The 21,978-nt window shown below is 41.5% G+C and overlaps 2 protein-coding genes across 7 annotated transcripts in view; both read right to left on the reverse strand.

The window, feature by feature from the left end:
- The window catches only part of numb (NUMB endocytic adaptor protein), a 50,101-nt gene extending 31,483 nt beyond the window's left edge, over nucleotides 1–18,618 (reverse strand). For 5 of the 6 annotated variants that reach the window (XM_004540003.2, XM_004540005.2, XM_004540002.2 and 2 more), the window contains exon 1: nucleotides 18,457–18,617. The gene's annotated coding sequence lies outside the window, so the exon portion shown is untranslated. Of the gene's footprint in view, nucleotides 1–18,456 lie in introns of all 6 variants that reach the window. The other variant, XM_004540001.2, reaches the window with a different exon arrangement.
- Nucleotides 18,619–20,526: 1,908 nt separating this feature from the next.
- Nucleotides 20,527–21,978, reverse strand: part of galnt16 (UDP-N-acetyl-alpha-D-galactosamine:polypeptide N-acetylgalactosaminyltransferase 16) — a 38,235-nt gene continuing 36,783 nt past the window's right edge. The window contains exon 15 of the mRNA XM_024806219.2: nucleotides 20,527–21,465. Coding sequence (XP_024661987.1) covers nucleotides 21,322–21,465 — 144 coding nt within the window. The 3' untranslated portion in view covers nucleotides 20,527–21,321. The remainder of the gene's footprint in view (nucleotides 21,466–21,978) is intronic.

A 21,978-nucleotide genomic window follows, 5' to 3' on the forward strand; every position in this document is an offset into this window, starting at 1 on the left:
ATTTCAGAGTAGCAATTGTAAATTACTTCGTGTAATCAAGATGAGAGACCACGGCTATAAAAGCGAAGGTGGATTTGGGAAGTCTGTCGCAGCCATGTCCTGTCCGTATACGCGAGCCACCCATTGCGGAAGGTGCAAGATTGATAAGGAGAGTCCTCAGAATTCAGCGTATATTGCGGGACAGCTCAGCGCGACAGTGTGCTCATAGAGAGATATCGATTTTCCCGTGAGGGTATTATTTACTTAACCAACTTGTTGACGAGGGGGTGCAGGACCACCACCTGTCTTTTGTTGCTCTGCCCTTTTCTTGGTTGCTGTTATAAACAAACAGATTATTCCAGGGTCTCTTTCCAAGAGACTAAAAGCAATATAAGTGATAAATATTACCATTCTGTAGGATATTCTTATATTTCACTTTTACCTGTTCCCATGTTCTAGTGGGTCCTGTCGTGGCTCTAATGTGAAAGAGGATAAAATATAACATATTATAATATAATGTAATATAATATTGGATAATATAGTGTAATATAATAAATCTACCCTACCGTCTACTGGTGTTGGCCAGAGGGGCCGATGGCGCGATATGGCAGCCTGGCTTCTGTCAGTCTGCCCCAGGGCAGCTGTGGCTACAACTGTAGCTGCCTCCACCAGTGTGTGAATGTGAGAGTGACTGAATAGTGGCATTGTAAAGCGCTTTGGGTGCCTTGAAAAGCGCTATATCAATCCACTCCATTATTATTGTTATTATTAAATTACTTACGAGTTTAATTTGTCAGCAACTTCCTGCCAGCCCTCGCTCCTTGCTTTTGCAGCCTTTGCAGTGTTCCCTTGCGTTCTGATTAAACTCTGAAACTCCTGAAATCCCTCACTCAAGAGTTCTTGCTCTGCTGCCGAAAAATACCGAGCCGAGCGCGCTCCGTCGACATTTTCGCCGACCAATCAGAGGGTTGCCGATCAATGTTTCTATTATCGATGCGTAGCCCCTTTTAGTGATGTCACATTACTACGTCCAGCTGTACTAATCGTCAACAGCAGGTGTGTTCGGGGAACCGGATTAGCGCGCTCACGGTTAGCGCGATGGTTTGGTCTTGGATGTTTCATTTGATCTTGGATGTAGTAAGCGACGTACGAAGCACAGGGCCATGGTGGCCAAACAGAGGCACAAACAATAAGCAAAGCTACAAAAACAGAGGAAAGCAGAAAGAATGAACAGTACTTTTCCCCCCTCAGCCTGGTGGTGCACAGCACAAGGAGGGAGGGAGTACTGCTGTTGGCTGTGGATGTAACAGTATTTGAATAATCTCTCCAGGAATGGAAAACTGATTAATCCTCGCAGAAGGATCCTAGGGATGAGTACAGCAGTTGGGTTTCAAAGAACAGATAGGGGCAGGGAGGGAGGAAGAGGCTAGGAGGGGAAAAGTGTAAGACCAAGAGAAAAGGAAAGAGAGAGAACAGGCAGCAATTCAAGACAAAAAGGCCCCATTGTCTCCTTTCTTAACTTGCTCCACCACTCTGCCAGCTGATACTCTTCATCCCATTTTATACTCAGTTCAGGGAGTTCCACGCTGTGTGTTCAGTTACTTCATAGTTTGGGGACAAACAATAACACATTATATACTAATTTCAATAAGACCAGCTATAGATAATGCAAAACATGCCTTTAAAGCATATCTACTGAGCCATGTTATCAGGGCGCCAGCCAACTTGAGGTGATAGTGCCTCTGTTCTCCTTCCCTCCAAGACGGCCATATGAATAGAGAATTTTAAAAATGCTGTTACCGTGGTAATCCAATTTTCCAGCCCCAGTTTGTGGCTTGGCATGCTTATATAAAAAAGGTGGGGGCAAAAAAAAGAAAAAAGAAAAAGAAAAACGAGAGGCGAGCTATATGTACATAACAGTAAAAGACAACCAGTCAGACCAAGATTGGAAAATGTAGTTTTTGCCATTGTTTTTGTTTTGTTTTGTTTTTTGCGGGGGGAGGGTGCTAGGCTAAACCAACTTGGATGATGTCTCATCCGTGTTTGGTGATGCTGTGGACAGAGTACAATGAAATATCTGGGTCAAAAAGAAGCTGTTCTGTGCTTCTCTGCAAAGCCTGTCCTCATCATTCTTCTGCTATGAACAGAGAGCAGCCTCTCACTCGTTAAAGTCTCTGTTCATGTTGGCAAAAAGCTCTGCACCAGTCTATCGAAGTCTGCTGATGCCTGGGTTTGTGTGTGTGTGTGTGTGTGTGTGTGTGTGTGTGTGTGTGTGTGTGTGTGTGTGTGTGTGTGTGTGTGTGTGTGTGTGTGTGTGTGTGTGTGTTTTGTTTATTTCCTTAGGGCACTAAGAATAAAAATCTGCATGCAACTCAGACCTTTACTGTGTTAAAATTAATTCATAAACGTCACCTGGTCCATTATAACAGCAGTGCCATGAAAAAAAATGTCCTGGTTGCTCATTCAGATTAATGGAGTATGTGCCTAAAAGGAGCTAAAATTATGGTGATAAGTCAGCTAATCTCTCAGTAATTACATACAAATAACTACACAATAAACATGAGACTGACCAAAACTTCACAACAGACATGCAACAGGGCTGTTACTGACATACAACATTCAGTTAAGAGAAACTGTGTGTGAAGAGGAATTAAGCTGCAGCTTCATTAATGCTAACCCCTAAATGTGATATTCTGGGTCACATGCAACTGTACAAATTCAATTAAAGTATTACAGACAGCCAGTCGGAGTAAAGCATGACCTGAATGGTGTCTATTCATGGTGCTGTGCCACAACATATAATTTGTGATAGCACTGATACAAATTTTTTATGTGATATAAAAATGTCATATCATGACCTAACTGCATAGTGCGTGCAATAACAAGACAAGATTGGGCAGTAAGAGCAACATGCCTGGCGACAAATGAGTACCCAAAATGGAGCTAATTGGAAAATCTCAAAAACTAAGCAAAATAAACAAAACAAACAAACAATCCCCCCCACCTCCCCACCCAAAAAAAACCCTCACTAATTCACACAATAGATCACAAAACATGCATAAAAAGCTACAGATAAAGATGGAAACTACACACTTGTTTCAGCACTTGAGGCAAAAAAAAACAACACATACCATCAAGCACAACCAGACTATGGAAATACCAGCAGCTGATGACGTGCAACCCAAATGTAAACAAATTACTTGCTGCTGGAGCACTCGCTAGCTATACTGAAAGAGAGCAAACAGCAGATAAAAATTACTGATGTGACAACATGATGGAAAAGCAGGTTAAAGTTCCGTTAGTTTTTGTTAAACTAAAGCATGAAGCATTATTTTGTACATTAACTTAAAATTCTCAAGGGAATACAATAAATTAATTAATTAATAAAAACACTACCTAGGCTACTTTTGTGCTTAGGTAGTGTCCTGACTTATGCTGTGTTACTGGATACAATATTGCACTAGAATGCTGTTCTTGCTGGCCTATTTCAGCCAACTCACACTTGAAATTAAGAATTGCGTCTTCAATGACAGTTGAAAACCGCCTTCATTTACTTATATTTATAAATGCTTATTCTATTTTTATCTGATTCTATTCTATTGGGTTTTTTTTCTTAATGTTTAATCCTCTTAACTTGTACTGTCCACTTTCTGCCACGACCAAAACATTTCCCATGTGTGGGACTAATAAAGGTTTATTTTATCTTATGCTGTGGCAATCCGTGGTGAGTCAACCCAAGTAGGTACTACTGGAAAAGGGTTTTAATGATCAAGATAAATAAAAATACTACCAAATAAGTTTTCTAGCAATTTATCCTGGCAGTGTTGTTGTTTCACCCACCCATCCATCCATCTTCTTCCAATTGTTCAAGTGTGGAAGAAGATCTAAGCACCAATTTCTTCATGGATATATCAAGTAGTTTCCAAGCATGCTGAGAAGCTTTATCTTTAGTATGTCGTGGATCTGCACCAGGGTTTCCTCCTAGTTGGAATAAGACACACTCAGGAGGCATCGTAGTCAGAGGCCCAAACCATCTCAACTGGCTCTTTTCCATGTGAGAGTAGTAGCAGCTTTACTCTGAGAGTCCGTCCCAAATTACTGAGCTTCTCACGCAATTTCTTAGGGGGATCCCAGCCAAACTTCAGAGGATACAAGAGGAAGCTTGTATCCATGATCTTATTCATTTGGCCACTGCCCACAGGCCATTTTTGAGGGTAGGAATAGAGAATGCCCAGTAAATCGATGGCATTCCATTCACATTTAACTCTCTTTACCTCAACCAACCAACCATATCCCTGTCAATCCATCTGTCAAACTTTCCACTCTCCCCCCACTCATTAATAAGACTCCACTTAAACTCCTCCACTTGAAGCAGAAGCTCAATCCACTTTTTCTACTAGAGAACCATAATGTTTAAATTAAAACATTTCTGTATTTTGTTTGCTAATGTATACATACACAAAACAATTACAAATGTATTAAAGTGGTACATTTATTTTTATAAACCTTTAGAATGAAGTACACCTTTTACCAAATGCTCCATCATCTTCTGAGTAAGATTTTCCTAACTTATATCAACAAGCTCAACATGATATAACTACTACGAAAAATAGCTACAGCATGATCGAGCTGGTGGAACGAGAGAATGTTTGCAAACAAGTGTAACCCACTGCCAGCTGCTCTTCAGCATGCCGCTCTTGAATATTAATGTCTGTACACTCTGCGTCATTCACCTGTCAGGTATGGCATGTGTCGGAAGTGATCCCCTGACATAAAGTGATGAAAAGACGGATGCAGAGAAGTAGTTGGCAAATGCAGCTGGTATTACTACTTGGAGAGGAAACAAAATTAAATTATTCCAGAATGTCAGCAAGAAATTGGGTCAGCAATTTTATTTTGGTAAAACATCTATTTGGGGATATTCAAGATGCTCAGAGTGAGCCAACTTCATAAAAGAGAGACATCAATAGGACAAAGTATAAATGGGTGGTACGCAACATAGGAAGGAAATGATGGGAATAGGGTTGCTGGCTACTGTTTGTGCTGTACTCCCTGTCGCCTATCTGCCACTGAATCATTTCGAAGTCCTTCAATCTGTTCCCTGCCCCCAGCTAGACACGATGACCCTTCTTTCCTGAGTGCATGCAAGTAAAGGGGTTAGGGTTGAGAAAGGGAAAGAAAAGGAGTCCAGACTGCTGCGCAGGGGATATTATGTTGCTCTTTTCTCCAGCAACTTCTAACAGTGTGTGTGTACATCACAAACTCTGCAACTGGCTTTTTCCATGTGGCCATGGTATATATAGATATATGCGTCTATGTACCTAGGAGCATCGGGGGAGCTCGACAACAGCAAGTTCACCAGCCAGCCAACCCTTCGACACAGAAAGCCACACATCACTTTGAGCAACAACTGAAGCCACATTTAAAAAGCCAAGGCAGTCCCCTTTCACTGGGGAGTGGCAAATCACTGTCACGGTATCTTCTCCCCTCAAACATGCCCCTGCAATGATTCACAGACTGAATCGATAGCCAGGATCTGGCCTGGTTTCCACCACAAGGCCACACAGGTCATCAAGCAGGCACTCCTAAGATTTATATCACTTGCATTTGCAAAAAAAAAAAAAAAAAAAACATTTAGTCACAGTTTTTCAAAAATTCTTACCAGAGGAGAGTATTTTGGTCTAAATAACCCAAAATGTGATGTCCACATGTGGACGTCAGGTCCTAGGAGGTTAAAAGAATCGTTCTGGAAACGTTGCAGTGATGTGCTGGGCATGGGTTGCTGATTCAAACCCCTGCAAGGAAGAGTTTGATGTAGTGTTCTGAGTGGCCCAACTTCATTAATCCTGGCCCTGGACTTTATAACTGCTCCAAACTCAATAGCCATTAACTCATGTGGCAGCAATGGAGCAATGTCTTTATGAAGCAGCTGTGAGTTAACAAAGCGGCTGTTTGTATGTGTGCTTGGAAGCCACGGCTTTCTCTCTCTGCAATTGAGAAGAATCACGATAGCCTTCCTTTGTTGGGAGCACATGAGTGTTGTGTAAACTGTGGCACAGAAGCTTAACCTCCTCCCGAATACTCAGAGCTAACTGCAATACATTCTCCCTGACTCTGGAAGTGAACTCTTCTGGGGAAACTTTGAGTAAACCTCTGAGCAAAAAAGCTACTCATGGAAACCGTGTTTACTTTTTCCCCTTGACATCACACGCATTACGTGCACATGCTATAGCAGCACTTCAGAGAGCGAGCGAGCGAGTACAAGAGGATACACTCTGACGCAGATACGCACAATACTCATGAAAACACACTCTCGCAAGTTAGACGGACGACCACAGCTTCTCAAGGCCCCAGAGCCAAAATGGCACTATTATTAAGTTTGGGTATTCTTGAGATAAGTAAAGTGCCATTAGTAGGGTTTTACCAAGATGAAGAAACCAGGCCAAAGTGCACACGTTGGGTACTCTTCATGAGGACAGTGCTGACAATAAGGACACACAGCCATGAATGTTACTCATTCACCTGACTTCCAGAGACCAGTTAATACGTGATCTATTAATCCTACTTATGGTCAACTCACAACAAATAAAAGCAAGCAGTAGCACATTTATTTGGAGGCTCAGAAGAACAGAAGAAGAATGCTAATTAGAGATTGCAGTTTGTCGTCTTTCTAACCCACCACAACACCTGCTGACCAAAAAGTGATAGCTTATATTTCTGATTGGTATTCTTCTTTTGACTTTGTGAAGTTACTGCAAGCTGTGCTCCCAGGATCTATGTGGATTAGTGACTTGTTGAAGCCCTGTGTGTGTCAACATACACTTTATAAAAGGCCACAGAAAATGTCATGTTAGAGTGTTGTCAGGGTCAATAGAAGCTTAACCACAAACTGACATGCTGTTTTGCCAAGAAAAACGGCGTGGACTGTGTCGCATCAGATCCAGCACAGACAGCATGCAGAGCAGGGCAGTTTAGGAAAAAAAAAAAAAAAAAAAAAAAAAAAAAAAAAGCAGGGATGCACCATTGAGCACTTGATGCAGAGCTGGTGATTCAAATAATTAAAATAAAATATGGTATCTTTAATGGTTAAGCAACATGTTAAAGACAGTCCATGTCTTTTAGGCAAGGATGCTGTTCCTGCACATCAGCACCACCACGCCTAATTTAAAAAGCATCAAGAAAGTGACAGTCTACAGTTCTTGTCTTTTTTGAAACACTGTAATTACTGCTGACCCACACAGGCAGCTACCAACCCCCTGTTTCTAACTGCAAAAATGCTTTCAGCTTAATCACCAGCCAAACATGCAGTTTAACTCCCAAGGAAGTGATCGGGAACACAAAACACACAAAGAGTAGGAGTCAAAGGTTAAACAGAGTTAAATGAAATCTTTGGCCAGGTTATTTTGTAGCAGTATAAACACCCGCTAAAGTGTATATCTCAACTCAGCTATGCAATACACAATGGATTTCACCAACTCTGAAGCCCTAGCCCTGGGCCTTCGTGGATTAATAGAATAAACCATGCCTCCAGGGAATTTCTCATCCTGCAAAGGAACCACAACTCCAACATCTTGGACTACACCTGGCAGTAGTGCTCCTTCTGTGTCTAAGATTTGAGGAGCTCTGAGACTGCTGCTGCAAGGAGCTTACGAAGGCTAGGGAACAGAAACAAGACTAGCATCAGCAGATGTTGAAGCCCATGGACAGGTCGAGAAGATCACACAAGAGACAAGTGATTCCATTAATCCACCATTTATTTGGCACAAAATATTTGGCTATTATATAAGGTGCAAAGTAGCCTTTGAGCCTTGCTTTCACTATGCAGTTGCATCGACTCGTTGGTACAAAGTCTCCTGGGAAAATGAGGGCTCAATTGCACAACCAAGATAGGGAAACGGCGGCGCATTAATTTATTTTTTTTTAACCCAGCGTAACTGCGGTCACTTTACCTTGCAAAAAAAAAGGAAGAAGAAGGTTGACAAAGAGGAAAACCAACAAGGAAGCATTTTGCTTTTTTTCTTACTTGGCCACATGTTTGCTCTAACAACTTCAGGTTATGCAGTATATAAACACTGCTAAATGGTTACAGTTCGTTAGCTGCCCCACTCTTCTCATTTTCCTTGTAGTCCACTCATCCCTCTCCTTTCCCTTCACTTAAAGCAACCCAGAGGATAGATCTGCCTTGCATCTGCCAAATGACTCTGCTGCTTATAAGGAGCTTTGATAACACACTTGCAGCAATGAAACTGGCCTGACAGCCGAAGGCGGATGCTCAGTTAACACGAACATTTATTGATTAAATGTTCTAATTGTTATTTGGACACATTCAAAAGAAGAAAGACAATTCAGGCATAAAAGAAAGACCAGAAAGAACAAAAAAATTATGATTTGATCAGAGCCAATTAACGTGTTCCTCAAAAGAGCTTGTGGGCCATTCCAAGAGGAATTAAGCTTCACAAGGTGATTTGTCTATCCTGTGCGTGGTGCAAACACACTAAGGGAAAGTTAAATTGAGCTGTCTGCAGCATTTAAAGAACCTGTTAGAATCGCCTTCCAATTGCTGGGGGTGACTAAAAGCTAGTCATTTTTGTCGTCATCATCATCATTACAATCCGCTCTCTTGGTAAACAGTGATTACGAAGCCACCAGAAACATTTAACAGTAGCATCAGGTTACTACACAGCATGCAAATGAGCCCAAGCCTGTGGGCCTATATAAAAACTAAGCTCAGAGGTAATATGGATGCAAGATACATAAAGAATGCAAATAAAAACTCTTTAAACAATCCAGATTAAAAGCACCCTTGTTGTTTCTTCAGTCTAATTTAAGTGTTCAAAGATCATTTAGGCTGGCAATCCTGGTGTGAGAGGTGCTGAAAGCCTCACAGTTAGGAATGGTGTCAGTATGTGTGTTCATTTTGTTCACTGAGTGATGAAAGCCTGTCACTCTTCACTGCACTACCAATCATCATCTAGAAATGGCTGCAAGGGGAAACCAATTCTTTCAGGTCTTACAAAACTGCACTGCTGGCTTTTGACATTCACACACACATACACACACTTTGACACGTTGCGATACATCATATAGAGTGTTGAACATGTGTCACTTAGACATGCCCAAACACAAGCCCACAGGAAGTCTGAGAGCGCCACACTCACAAGTGACGAAGATAAAGGCAGAAAAAAACAGAAAGAAAAAAAAAAAAGAAGAAGTGGCAGTGTGAGAAGAATATAAATGAAAAAGAGAGGGGCACGAGAGAGAAAGACATGCAAAAAAACTAATGAGTCAAGGTCATCTCAATAATATAACTGTTTATCCCAACAGTGCTGTTTGTAAACGGAAGGACAGTGGCACTTAGTGTCAGGAGCAGTATTTGTTTAGCAGCAGGAGTGATGAGAGGATGGAGTGGAAGAGGAATTTCCTGCTGCGTGAACAGACATACAATCGCTACACTGCCCTTCTGACCAGGCCAAGACACACAGGAACACACGTATCCATGATAAAACAAATAAGTAACATACACGGGGACAAGCCATTTTACAGTTACCTCAACCTGCCCGTCAGTTTGGTTGATTTAAACTGAATGATGATAAACTAAGAATAAAGACTGACGTCTCCGAGGATGTCGTTCTATGAACTACCTTTAACTGACTTTCAAAGGAAAGGGTATCAAACAGTCTGATGAAAGGCAGGCTGTACTGACGTCAGGAAGCCAACCAAACAGGTCTTCTGAGTACGGCTGCAAATGCAGCTGTAGTAATTACTGCAGCTGTATGAGCTGCTCACTTATTTTTGGAATTCTCTGCACGTATCTGAGCTCCACTCTTTGTATCCTGGTTGGGCTATCTGTCAAGTTGAGGATGACGGTAGAATACCAAATTACGTAACAGATTAAGGCAGACTGCTGGTGCTGCCTAGCTATTTATCTAGCACATTTATGGCTGTGGTTTTTGCTCAGACAGGGGTGGAGCAGAACTTCATTTCTAGAATATGACACTAACAGGTTGTACTTTGACTGTTCAATGTGTACTCTACTACTTAAGACTATATTGTGTTACTCAGCAGTATTATCTAAAGTCTGGAACTGTGCTGTGTTAGCCATGTGCTTAAATTAGATTCCCAATCAGGTTGCTAACTTTGGAAACACAAGGAAGGTTTCAGTTTTGGTCAGTTTTATAGCTATGTTAGTTTAAGGCTGGACTATGAACTCAAGCAGAGTCAGTAAGAATTAGATAACGAAAACTTAACTCAAAAATCCTGATTGCTTTTATTTCAGAGAGATTAATGATTATGCAGGAATGGCAAAACACTAAATCCATAGTATACTTTGAGTACCAGCACCCATTTGGGACTGTGTGCCTTCTTTTGCCCAAAAATGGACACCTCTTGTGAATAAGCCTGTAAAACAAACATAAGAAATGATTTCACCGTGTCCATTTGCACAGCCAACGTGCCCAGGTAAACAAGCCATTCTTAAGCAGCTAAAAACTGGAGACCAAAGCCATTTCACATTTTTAGATTGGACCCCATTTTGGATCTGATGATTATAAATCATATTTGAAGGGTAAATATGAGGGTTGTACAGATCCTGGGTTTTTTGTTTTTGTTGGTGTTTTTTTTTTTTACACTAGCCAAAGACAAAAATAGATGATGTCATAACCATCAATGCAGAAAAAAAAGACCAATGCAATCAGTTGAAGCGAGTTTAGATGAAGTAAAACTGTGCAAGGCACATGACTGAGGTGTAGGTGTTACTAAAGAAAGCTGTGCCAAATCACACAGCTGATGGATGCACTATTGCTTGACGGCCTGAACTTGACTTTCCAAAATTAATTGATTTTGAGGAACTGAGCTGTACACGTTTCAGCACTCAAACTATTTAACAAGGAAGTAAGCCGGGGTTTTTTTTTGAAAAAGCAAGGTAAGGACAGCCCACCACTGTCATGTCATATGAGAAAACCAGGATTAATAACAGAGACAGACGTCAAGCCTTTCCCTCCATGTCCACAGACAGAGTTGGAGCAGCCAAGCAAGCAGAGAGAGACATGGACAGGCAAGTAGGCAAAGACTGCAGAGCTTCAGAGGATGGAAAATTACCAGGGCTCCACAATCAGCTGGGCACCTTTGATCAGCAAGAGCCCAGGCACCAATTACTGCCGGATAATGGGCAGCTCCTCAGAGGCCTGACGAGCTGCAGGCAGTGTGGGCACAACGGGTCACTGACCACCAGGCAAACGCCTGGTCAACAAGGCTCACAGAGCCAAAAGCTGATGGTGGCCCTCGCTGAAATGCTGCATGAAGGCGGCCAAACAGAGAAGCAGCACAGCGAAGCCATTGTTCCCCTCCTGCCGACTCAGCACACTGGCACTCTCACAAGCCAGACATCCCTCTTTGCAGACCGCTCAGTAGTGAAGGAAGAGAGCTATGGTTAGAGTGTGTGAACCTGCTACGCCACATGTCGTAGTTTTTCCCACATACTGCCCCCGTGTCTGTGCTGACACATACGTAACATATGCAGAACAAATGTGCACACGCATGCTGATCAAACACCTGTCCCCGTAACTGTGGTAAACAAAACGCTGCAGTGCACAAGGCACCACGAACTGCACAATGATGCAACGTACATGAAACACATTCCACGCTGCCTTCCTGCCTGATAACCTATTCCTACGCAGGAAAAAGGCCAACCTGCCTGTTCCCGACTTACTACACGTTATCTAAGAGGAATGTGGACTGACAAAGATATTTAAACCAAACTGTGGCATTCAAACACGACTCTTACATTTTTTTTCCTTTCTTTTCCTCTTACTCACACCGATCGCTGCAAATCAGCAGTGATTTAAAAACAAAAAACAAAACAAGTGTCTTCACTTGAAGCAAAACATGATATTCAGCTCATTAATAATTGACGTCTTTCTTGTGCTGGGGAACGTTCATTATCGATTAGGCTACGCTAGAGTGGTGGTGCTTGGTGTGCCGATCCTCCCTCCACTGTCCACAATACAGCGGTCTGAAACAGTTCTGACCACCACCAGAAAAAACTCCTGCAGTGGTGCATTAGAAGAACAACTCAGAAGCATCTCCGATTCCTTTGCTTGTTCATACCATACTGTTATCTAACAGAAATCCCAGCAGCAGCCAGCAGACTTTGGATGAGGCACGCTGCAGTTATACAACAGGCAATGCCGGTAAAAGCAGACCCATATGGGCCAGAAGGAGCTTCCCTGTAAACCAAGAGTTAGAGGAGGAATTTGCTCACTAAGCAGCAACATCTTAACAGACGAGAGATGTTACACTGGAGGAAAAGAGCTCGTTTATGAGGCCGTAAAGGAGACAGCTTTCAATGTCATATTTTCGAGCTGATTTCAGAGATGTTTCTTAGTGTTGATACCACAGCTGTACCTCATTTCACATCTTAATTCATTATGTTGCGTGCAAACAGATGTCTCTATAAAAACAGGTATTTTCATTAAATCAGGCAAGCAACACCTCAGAAATGCACCAGTGTTTAATGCTTTTTACCTCCACACAAAAATAACCAAGAATAAACATCAGCATACAGGATTATTTTATAGATTTATGATTTATATCACACGTACAAGTTCAAGCTTCAATAGCTGTCAGGTTTCAATCAATGCTATTCTATGAACACACTCTATAAAGTAACTACTGATTAAGATAACAAAAAACAAACACTTATGTGTTTGATGATGTGTTAATGATAACACACCAACTCCATTAGGCAAGCCTTCGCACCACTACTATGGCTTACTATGCTTTCTTTGACTTGCCCCCATCCAGCATCATAGCTTAGTGTATTTCCAAACACAGTTCTGCTGAGATGACAAAATTTGTGGGTGCAAAGGGAACTCTTATCAAGCACAGTAAAACAAAGGGGGAATTTCAAGTAAACTTGGGAATCAATAACATGACAGCTATTAGATTTAAAACTGTAAAAACAATTATTAGATCCTGATGTACACCAAAGCACGCAGAGCACATTTTGGCCATTTAGGCCGTACGCTGTGGACGTAAAAATAATGCAGTTTTTTCCTCCGATTTTGTATGCAAGGAGGTTTTTTTATTCTGTGGCACCAACTTTGAATATTTTGTTGGGTCATCTTGCTTTTTCCCGCTGCATCATCCAGCAACCACTGTGGTGGTTACCAGGAAACTAGTTCCACAGCAACCTTGATACATCAGGGTGCCCAGAGGAGGCGGGGCCAAGAAAATCCATGACTATTGTGCAGATTAGGCAGAACTACACTAGAAGCTGCCTGCAGATGGTCACAGTATGCAAGAGAACAGTGCAACTGTTACCCATGCTATGGACAGGCAGTCATTTGGCATAAACACATATCACTTAGTGTTAAGACAAGTAGTAATTACACCAACCGCGCTCTCAGTTTACGTAGTTCATACACAGGAACTGAGAAAGGGATGCACAGCGGTGGTTTTACAAGATCAATACCGAAACCTGACTTTGCATCAGAATCTTTTGTCACATTATAAGCTGCTGAAGTGTTAGTTTAGGTGGCAGACAGACACTTTTCCAGTAGTAGATATTCATAGTAAAAATAGCTGGAGATTCAAATAAGGAAGTCAATGTGTCTGAACTCCTGAAGCACAGGAGCTCTTCTCTGAGCTCTCTATGGTGCCAAGGGGAGAGGATTTAGCCAATATGGCCATCTCGGGTGTGAGAACAGAAGCCCCACCCACCTGCTGTTCAAATCTTCCATCTGAGAGGGGCAGATAATCAGAGGATGGGAGGATATCTTATATGCAGGCTGGAAAGGAGCTAAAAACGTCTGGTTCAAACACTTATACAAACTAAGGAGCTGCACCAAGGCAAGATAAATAAGGATTATTTTGAACTATAAATCATACTAAGCTATATTAGTCCAAGAACAAAAACACGGACCTGTAAACGAGCATTACAGTCCCCCTTAAAAGGTAAATAACATTTAGAAAAGATCAGAAATATAAAAAGCTCCTTAAATCCCAGATTGAAACCTCTTCCAGTGGTTATTTTTATACCTTATCCGATGTCACTGTTGCCTACTGTTAACATTTTGGTCATTCCAATCGTTGTGCTTTATAAATAAACATCTCTTTGTGAAGCAACAAGCACCACAGTTAAAATACTTACACGTCTTAGCACTCTAACTAGAACTGGTTACTCCCAACCTGTGAGATACACTAGCGGTCACTCCATTCTGGGTCACTCATAATTAAAGCAGAGATCAGAGGGCTGAATAAAGCATGAGCTGTTCTAGTCCAGGAGGCTCAGGTATCACTATTACAGGGGCCTAGAGAGGGACAAAGGAGTCCCTGAGCCCCATACCATACCAAGGGAGGAGTCACACAGACACTAACCTGAAAGGCAACTCCTTGCATACAGTGATGCACCCCCAAACCTCCTGGCCCTAATCCATAGTTTCAACAGCCAGGGCAAAATGAGGAGCTCAAAGCCCTTTGGACCTAATTACAAGCTAAAGATATTGTCCCTGATGGGGACACTTTAGGAATCGAGTTCAAAGCAGTTAAACACCATCCAGGGCCCACCTTACACTGGGTTTTTTTTTTCCACTTTCTTAAAAGAGTGCTAACAAAGCCAAATGCTGCCACTAAGAAACAGCCTACAGATACAAATACTGCACGGTTTGCATAAAACGGGGCAAATAAAAGTACTTTGAACCAGAGAGAAGAAATGTGATTTGAAAAACAGCCACAAGAACTTCAAACACCATTTCTGTTAATGTGTAGAAACATTGAGACTTATCAGTTCTACCAGTTTTATCTTCTATAAAAGAGGAAATTCCTGTTGAAGCAGCCCATAGACTCTGTGTACTATGCATATATTTTGTAACTGCAGCAGTTGCACTAATACAGTTATTGCTCCAAGTGACGGGAAATTACTTCGTCACCTCTTGGACATCAGGTGCAATATGTATATATGTGATTACAATAATACATTTACAATGAAATGACTGTATTTTTGCATTGGCTGAGAGAATCACAATACTAAAAACAAGATTTATGAGTGGTAATAACAATGCAGCAAATAAACATGTCCAACAAACAGCAAACACAGAAGTTCAAATCAACTCCACACATCCTATTTTAGGCTACTTATGTTGAAATGGGGTCAGCGGCACATTTGAGATCCTGCTTCTAAAACCTCTCCTCTGGTTGAATCCTCTCAGAGTGTCTTTGCTGGATCTAATCCAGCAGAGAATATGAAGCTAGCAAGTGTAGACACTCTATCGATTCAAAGGCATCGAATCCCACATGCACCTGGATGTTGACCTCCTTTTGTGAGGGGGACCATTAACATACAATGGACCTTTTTACAATGCTTCCTTTTTGTGGCATTTATTATATACATCAGTTTCTCTATGCTTATTCAAAGCAGAAGAGTTCAATTTGGTGGACTGTATTCATCTTGTGTCACACTGTCCAATTAGAGTTTATAAATAAAAACTTACAGACTGCAAGCAGCATTCTTAGGGAGCAGCATTTTGGTACTTGTAAAACAGGAGGGCGTCAAAACACATTCCGCTTTAGCGTTTGATGTTAATGAAAGCATTGTCTGCATTGTCGTGTCATAATCTCGCACATCTACATCATCAAAAGACCCACGCGTTTGGATAACATTCTCACGCCTGACGAAAAATCACTTGGAAGAGAATCGGGTTTGCAGGCATCTCGGTGAAGATGAGTTTACAAACCCTTTTTCTCGCATTCCCACGCAAGTCAGGTTTAATAAGTAAACATCTGAGCATTTCATTTAATGGGTGCATCACTACCACCAAGAACTGGTGTTGACAAAAAGCACAGGATATGGATAACAACACTGAAACTGGCTCAGATGACACATACACATCACCCTGATCCAGACTGTTTGACGATAATGTGAAAACAAAAAACATATCTGCTATATCAGTCATCTCTTAATGACCAAGGTAACGCTGGACTGAATGCTAAGCTGACAGCGACATTCACTCTAATTTCACCATGAGCAGCAAGAGGCTCAGCTATCACTCTCCTATCAGGGTCCTATCAGGGTAAAGCTTTAGACTGCATCGTCATTATACGGCAACTTTATCTACCTGCAGTTGCATCACTACTCAGTATTCACATGTACGACTCACTGCCAAGTGTAGGCCCCGCCTTTGAGAAGAGAGCAAAATGCTGAGAGTTAAAGCTAGATTCTCCCACAGAGTGAATCACAGAGCCCAGGACAGAGACTTGCTCCTGCATTCTCCTCCTCTCCCAAACAGCTGACAGACTTACACAGTGGGTTTGGTGGCTGGTAGCCAATCTTGCCTCCCTCATCCTGTGAGATGAGCTAAGCCATCCCTTTCAAAATTTGGAGGAAAGAAAAAATCTCATCTCCCTCTGTAAGGGAAAAGCAGCAGTCCCCCAAAAAGAACACAAAATGAGCCTTTGGAGACTGCTACACACATAACCACAAAAGGGTCTGTATAGCCAGACCTTACAGAAGTCTGCATGTGCATTTTAAGGCTGAGTAATTTAGAGACCACTAGCAAAAAATATTGACAAAAATGACAGTCCTGGTGATTTTCCTCAGAGTGGAGGCTAAATTGTCTTTGATGGGTGCCAAAATGTTGTAAATGCAGAACAAACCCTGGATAAGAGCCGACATCAAACTGCACCTCTCTGGTCATTACTCTGCTACCACTAGGGATGAATAACAATAATGACACTATTTCTCTTTCCTGTATTGCTTTTATAGAACATTTAGGATTTGTTACATATGGTAAATAGAATTAAGACTATCCTGTTTGGGAATTAATCCATTGATACATCCAGTTCATAATCACTGTTAAAAATATACATTTGGCAGATCTTTTTTAATTGTTTTGTTTTTATTTTCTGCCCTAACATTCTTTTTCTAACCCTTATCTAACAGGTCTACTGCTTCTTTCAGGTCTTTAACACACCATCATTAAACATTTAGCCTGTGCAAAACTGACATGACACAACAGATAACTATCCCCTGCCATCACTAAATGTCATCTTCCCTGCAGATAGCATGACAGCAGTCAACAGCTGATGTGTGAGCACTCCTAATGTCCTCTTCACTCACTTTAGTAGGTGCCCCTGATCAACTACTCCTTAATTCAAACAAATGATCAGCCAATCACATGGCAGCAACTGGGAGAGCTGGTTAACAAGACCAAGTTCAAACTGAGCATCACAATGGGGAAGAAAGGTGACGAGCACAACATACAACATGTCCAACCTATGAATCTCTGCCACAAAGAATTTCTGTTCTCAATGAAAAAGGGAGTCAAACCTGGCACTAGCAATACCTAGTAAAAAGTATATAAACTGAATAGCACTTGACTACATCCCCCACTGCTGTGAGCACTCTGAAACCGAGTGCTAGTATTGTAAGCAGAATAAAATAAGCAATGCAGGACATATTTTGAAATTTTACTATAATCTGATATTTACAGTCAGAATAACTGGATTTCAGCACCTCTCCTCGACCCGTCAGAGGGTTGCGTCTGTGTTTTCCAAACAAAAACAAATAACTCATCCTGTGTATTATTTCAGGTCACAAATTACATCGCTGCTCCAATAATAAAATGCCTAATGACAGAATCCAAATAGAATTAGCGTCCAATAAACAGGATGTTTTCAACCGTATGGTTGTGCTGCTGGGGCTATCACACAATCTGTCACATGGTTATCTTAGTACAGTCTCCACGTGGAAGGTAATCTGACCACTGATGGTTATCTGATCATGAATGGCAGACTTCTTGATCTCTCTTGCAAGAAAAGATCCACCTGCCATATAAGACGATCTAAGACACATTATCACACTTCAGAAACATTCCGAGTGCTAAGACTCTGAGTCACAGTCTGTATCGTCATGGTGATCAACCTGTCTGGATGGATGAGTGTTAAGAAGACTCACCTTTATTGTTACAGAACACTTTTTGAGGGGGGCGGGGGGGACAAACTTGCAAGTCACTAAACTGCCAAGCTACCGATTAATACCATTTGTAAGGATGGTATTACACAAGCGAACCGTGTGATAGGGTGTAAGTGAATGTCGTGACAAACCGTGTGCTAGGAGCAAGCTATCCGATGAGCTTAGGTCATTTTGCTGAATAACGTCCATCCCCCTAAAGTTATCCAGGTAACTTGAGAACGCTACTAACGTTAGCCATACCTCTTAAACACCTTAGCTTATTCGGCAAGACAGAAGCAGATATTTTCTAACAGGAAATAAAGATGTTAGACAGCTTAACACCATCTATTTTGTCCCTGCTTGTGCTATTTTGTTAGGTTAGCAAGAGCGCTAAACGCCGTGTTAATGGGAGCTGCCATAGCTCCGTGTGCCGCATCAGAGAGGCACAAGCTAGTGTTGCTTAGCTCGGTGAGCTAACAAGCTTCACCGGGCATGCTTACCAAAGTGCACACAGCCCACTTTCAACCTACCTGCGATCACCGCTGCGACCCTGCAGATTCCCCGTGTATGCCGTCACCAGTGTATCACGAGCCGTGCCCTGCCAAAATAATTCAAATTCCACAGAAAGTGTCGGGAGAGACGCTCGCAGTCCAATCGCTTCAGCCACCGCCGCTGAATGGCTGCTACTCAGAGCCTCAATCAAACTTCCTCCTTAGCAACGGACCGCCTCCGCGTGACCCCCATTGGCCGGCGCGTGTACATCGAAGGTGATCGATGGTCGATAGTGCAACCTGGATCGAAGCTGAGTTTCACTCTTTATGCTGTTCGTCTCGTAGTTATTAAGAGAAGCAGGCGTGAAAGCACATTGTAAGACACCGCTTCTGTCTATCGGGTTTAGCTTCAATTAAGATGCACCTGTAAATATATAACTACTATAATCTGACCTGAAGAGTGTGTGATGGATTATTGTTACAATTAATAAATTGTAAGCAACACTTTACTTTTCGTATTTTGTTACAGTGGGGCTGGTTTCTATGTAAGCAGGTATCAAACTGTATGCATATGTTTCTCATTAAGTTTTCTTGTATTTCATACATTAGTGCTATTTTCCTCTCAAATGTAGTACGGTATGTAAAGCACCATTGCAAACGTTCAGTTGCACCACTTTTAACGAGCACCTTCATTACAAATTCACTGTCTGGGTGATATGCAAATATAACCCTGTCAGTGAGGTCACTCCTGAAACGACAAAAAATTAGGGCAACAGTGCAGTGCCATCCCGAGTTTCACCGTAATCATCCTTCCTGTGTAGGCCATCACGTTCTCACCACATAACAAAAACGAAGCTCGTTTAAATGAGTGAAACGTGTTTCTTTCCATATACATCCAGTTAAAGGCTTCCTCCACTCCCGCTGTCTTCACTGACCCCTTGAAAAGGCCAGAAGTTTATCAGCATAAAGTTGCATTCCTCGCATACCTTTAAAGCCTTGTAAGCTGCAGTGGAGCTTGTATTGTGTCCTCAAAGGTTATAAAACCAACAAGGAGGGAAACAAAAAAAACCTTTGGTTCACAAAGTTGTCAAGCCTGTTATGCAGCCTTGCACAGTATCTTTAATAATCATCACAGTGCCCCAGCAGTGACCTCCCAGTCTCCAATACGTTGTTAATGCCGATCTTTTTTCCCCTTAATTATCTAAACTCTTCGAGAGTCTTTTATTTTATTTTTAAATTTATTTAAATTTTGTATATCTAGTATTTTTACCACTAGGTTCCATCAATGAAGTTACCAACGTTATAATGAAAAAAAAGTTAGCATATTATGCCCCCTGGTGGTCACTTTGTGTGAGTAATGAGTGGTGAACGGTTTCAATCATGTCGCAATGAGTCTACAGATTTTCCCACTTACTGCGTTGCCTAATTAAAAAGATTATTTATGCACACATTGAAGCTAATCATGGCCCTTACTTTTAAAGGGAATACACTCCTAATTTCACGCTGGCCCCAAGTAATGGAATAATCTACTGTCAGCATCTGAAGAACTCCATTAAACTACTTGATTTTTTTTGCTTTATATTAAAAATATATATACTTTAAATAAATGTCTCAAATATAATGGACTTAAAAGGGGAACTGCAATGCTTTTCTTTGTATATTTAAATGGATAATTTCAAATAATCTGGTCAGAGTATGTGAAAGTAATGCCTGTGAGCCAAAACCTCAGTCCATTTCAGACTCACTTTAGCGTTTGTTATATCAAGGACAGGGGATAGTCTAAAAATGGTTATGTTAGGCACTGAGTCCAAACAACCACTCTTTAAACTTTATGTTTGAGAGGGCAACCAATGACAAAAAAGAAGGCTTAAAGTAAGAGAAGCTAAACCAGTTGTTTGGCTACACAAAGGAATAAAATTATTACTTTTAACTGTGAATCATGTAAATCTACTCTAGCAGATTCCAAGGATACAAATGAAGTTGGAAATGGCTACAATAAGCCCCATGTAATTATTCGGATATCCATTGTGAATTAGGATGCAAACATGTACAATGCAAAAAAAAAAAAAAAAGGATTTTTGCTGTTTTATAAAATGATGAAAAGAGCAGTGATGGTGCAGTAATCCCGTTTATTATTCAAATGACTACAACAGCAATGTCTCCATTACCACGTTTTATTTTTTCAAACAACATATAGAGAACTTTACACAAAACAAGCCATTACCTGCTTTAAATATTTACATAAAACTTTGTAGAGACGGAGAAAAAATAAAACCATTCTTTGGGTCTGACCATGCAAAACAATAAATAATCTTTCTGACAGTGCTTCGCATGGTGGTTTCAAGACTGCCATTCAGCAATAACAATTAAAAAAAAAATTGTTTTCAGATTTTAGTTGACTGCACATAAAACTGCCCCGGTCCACACAGTCATCAGACATGCTTCAACAGCCCAAAAACCTCAAGACTCAGAGTGGGTCAAGTGCAAGTCAGCATATTAGCAACAGTACATTATGCACTCTTTCGTTTCGGGTAATCTTCACTATTCCAGATTGAAGCAACACATAGACCAGAATAGATACAGAAATGAAAAGTGGGATGTGTGACAGTTTTTTGTGAAAAGCGTAGATTACTCAGAAGAACTAAAGCATCCTGGAAGGATGAAGCACTGTACACAGAAGACCTTAGATGTTTTGTTCAACAGGGTCTTAAAATGTTTTCAGCGCGCTCTTGTCCCCAAGACACAATGAGCAGGAGCTAGAAGTTGACTTCAAGACAGTAGAGTTCCCACTACTTTTATCCTTCAGCAAGGCGACAAACAGTGTGCAGACGTGATACCCCAATTCCTTCTGCAGGCTGGGTCCAGAATCTGCTCCTCCCTCTCCCTCTTCTCATTTGCTGTGGCTCAGGTAATGACTTGTGGCTCCCAGGACTGGCTGGCCATCTGGGGGCGACACTGTAAAATGACTGGAGGTCCCATCGGGGTTTGACTGTCCAGGCAGAGGCCACTGACCATGTGCTGCAGAGCTGTGCCCTTTGGCTTCCACTTCTGTAAAGACCAAAAAAATCATTTCATGCTGGTTTGTTAACAGATGTTCGTGCACATTGACTCATTCCTGTTAATCCATTGCTCATAAATGATGTGCATCAGCACAGGAGGTTCATGTTAGTAGTGAGAAATGAACTGAGTCAGGGGTGGATTGCAGTAATCACATGAATGACTGACTTTCTGCACCCTTGGTGGAAAAATCATTGTACAGCCAGCTGCAGAGCACGGCAGCCTGCCATCCCACGAGAGAAGAAACAATTTATTTCTGCTGATAAGATGTCCTGTGTAGGGGCCATTTTCAGTCATGTGCATATACTGTGTAAAGTTATTTATTTTTATACCTCAGGAGACTTAAAGGGGCTTCAGATGTGGATATAGATTTGTGACAAGGTAAACTTTTGTTTTTACTTTCCTTCCCCCACCTCCACCATTCTTTGCCCTCAGATCACAAGGTGTCTTGAATCAATCTACATAATGAATCTAATCTTTAATCATAGATAACAGAGACTCAAT

Source organism: Maylandia zebra, linkage group LG19 (assembly GCF_041146795.1).
Source record: "Maylandia zebra isolate NMK-2024a linkage group LG19, Mzebra_GT3a, whole genome shotgun sequence".
In the NCBI taxonomy this organism is placed as follows: Eukaryota; Metazoa; Chordata; class Actinopteri; order Cichliformes; family Cichlidae; genus Maylandia; species Maylandia zebra.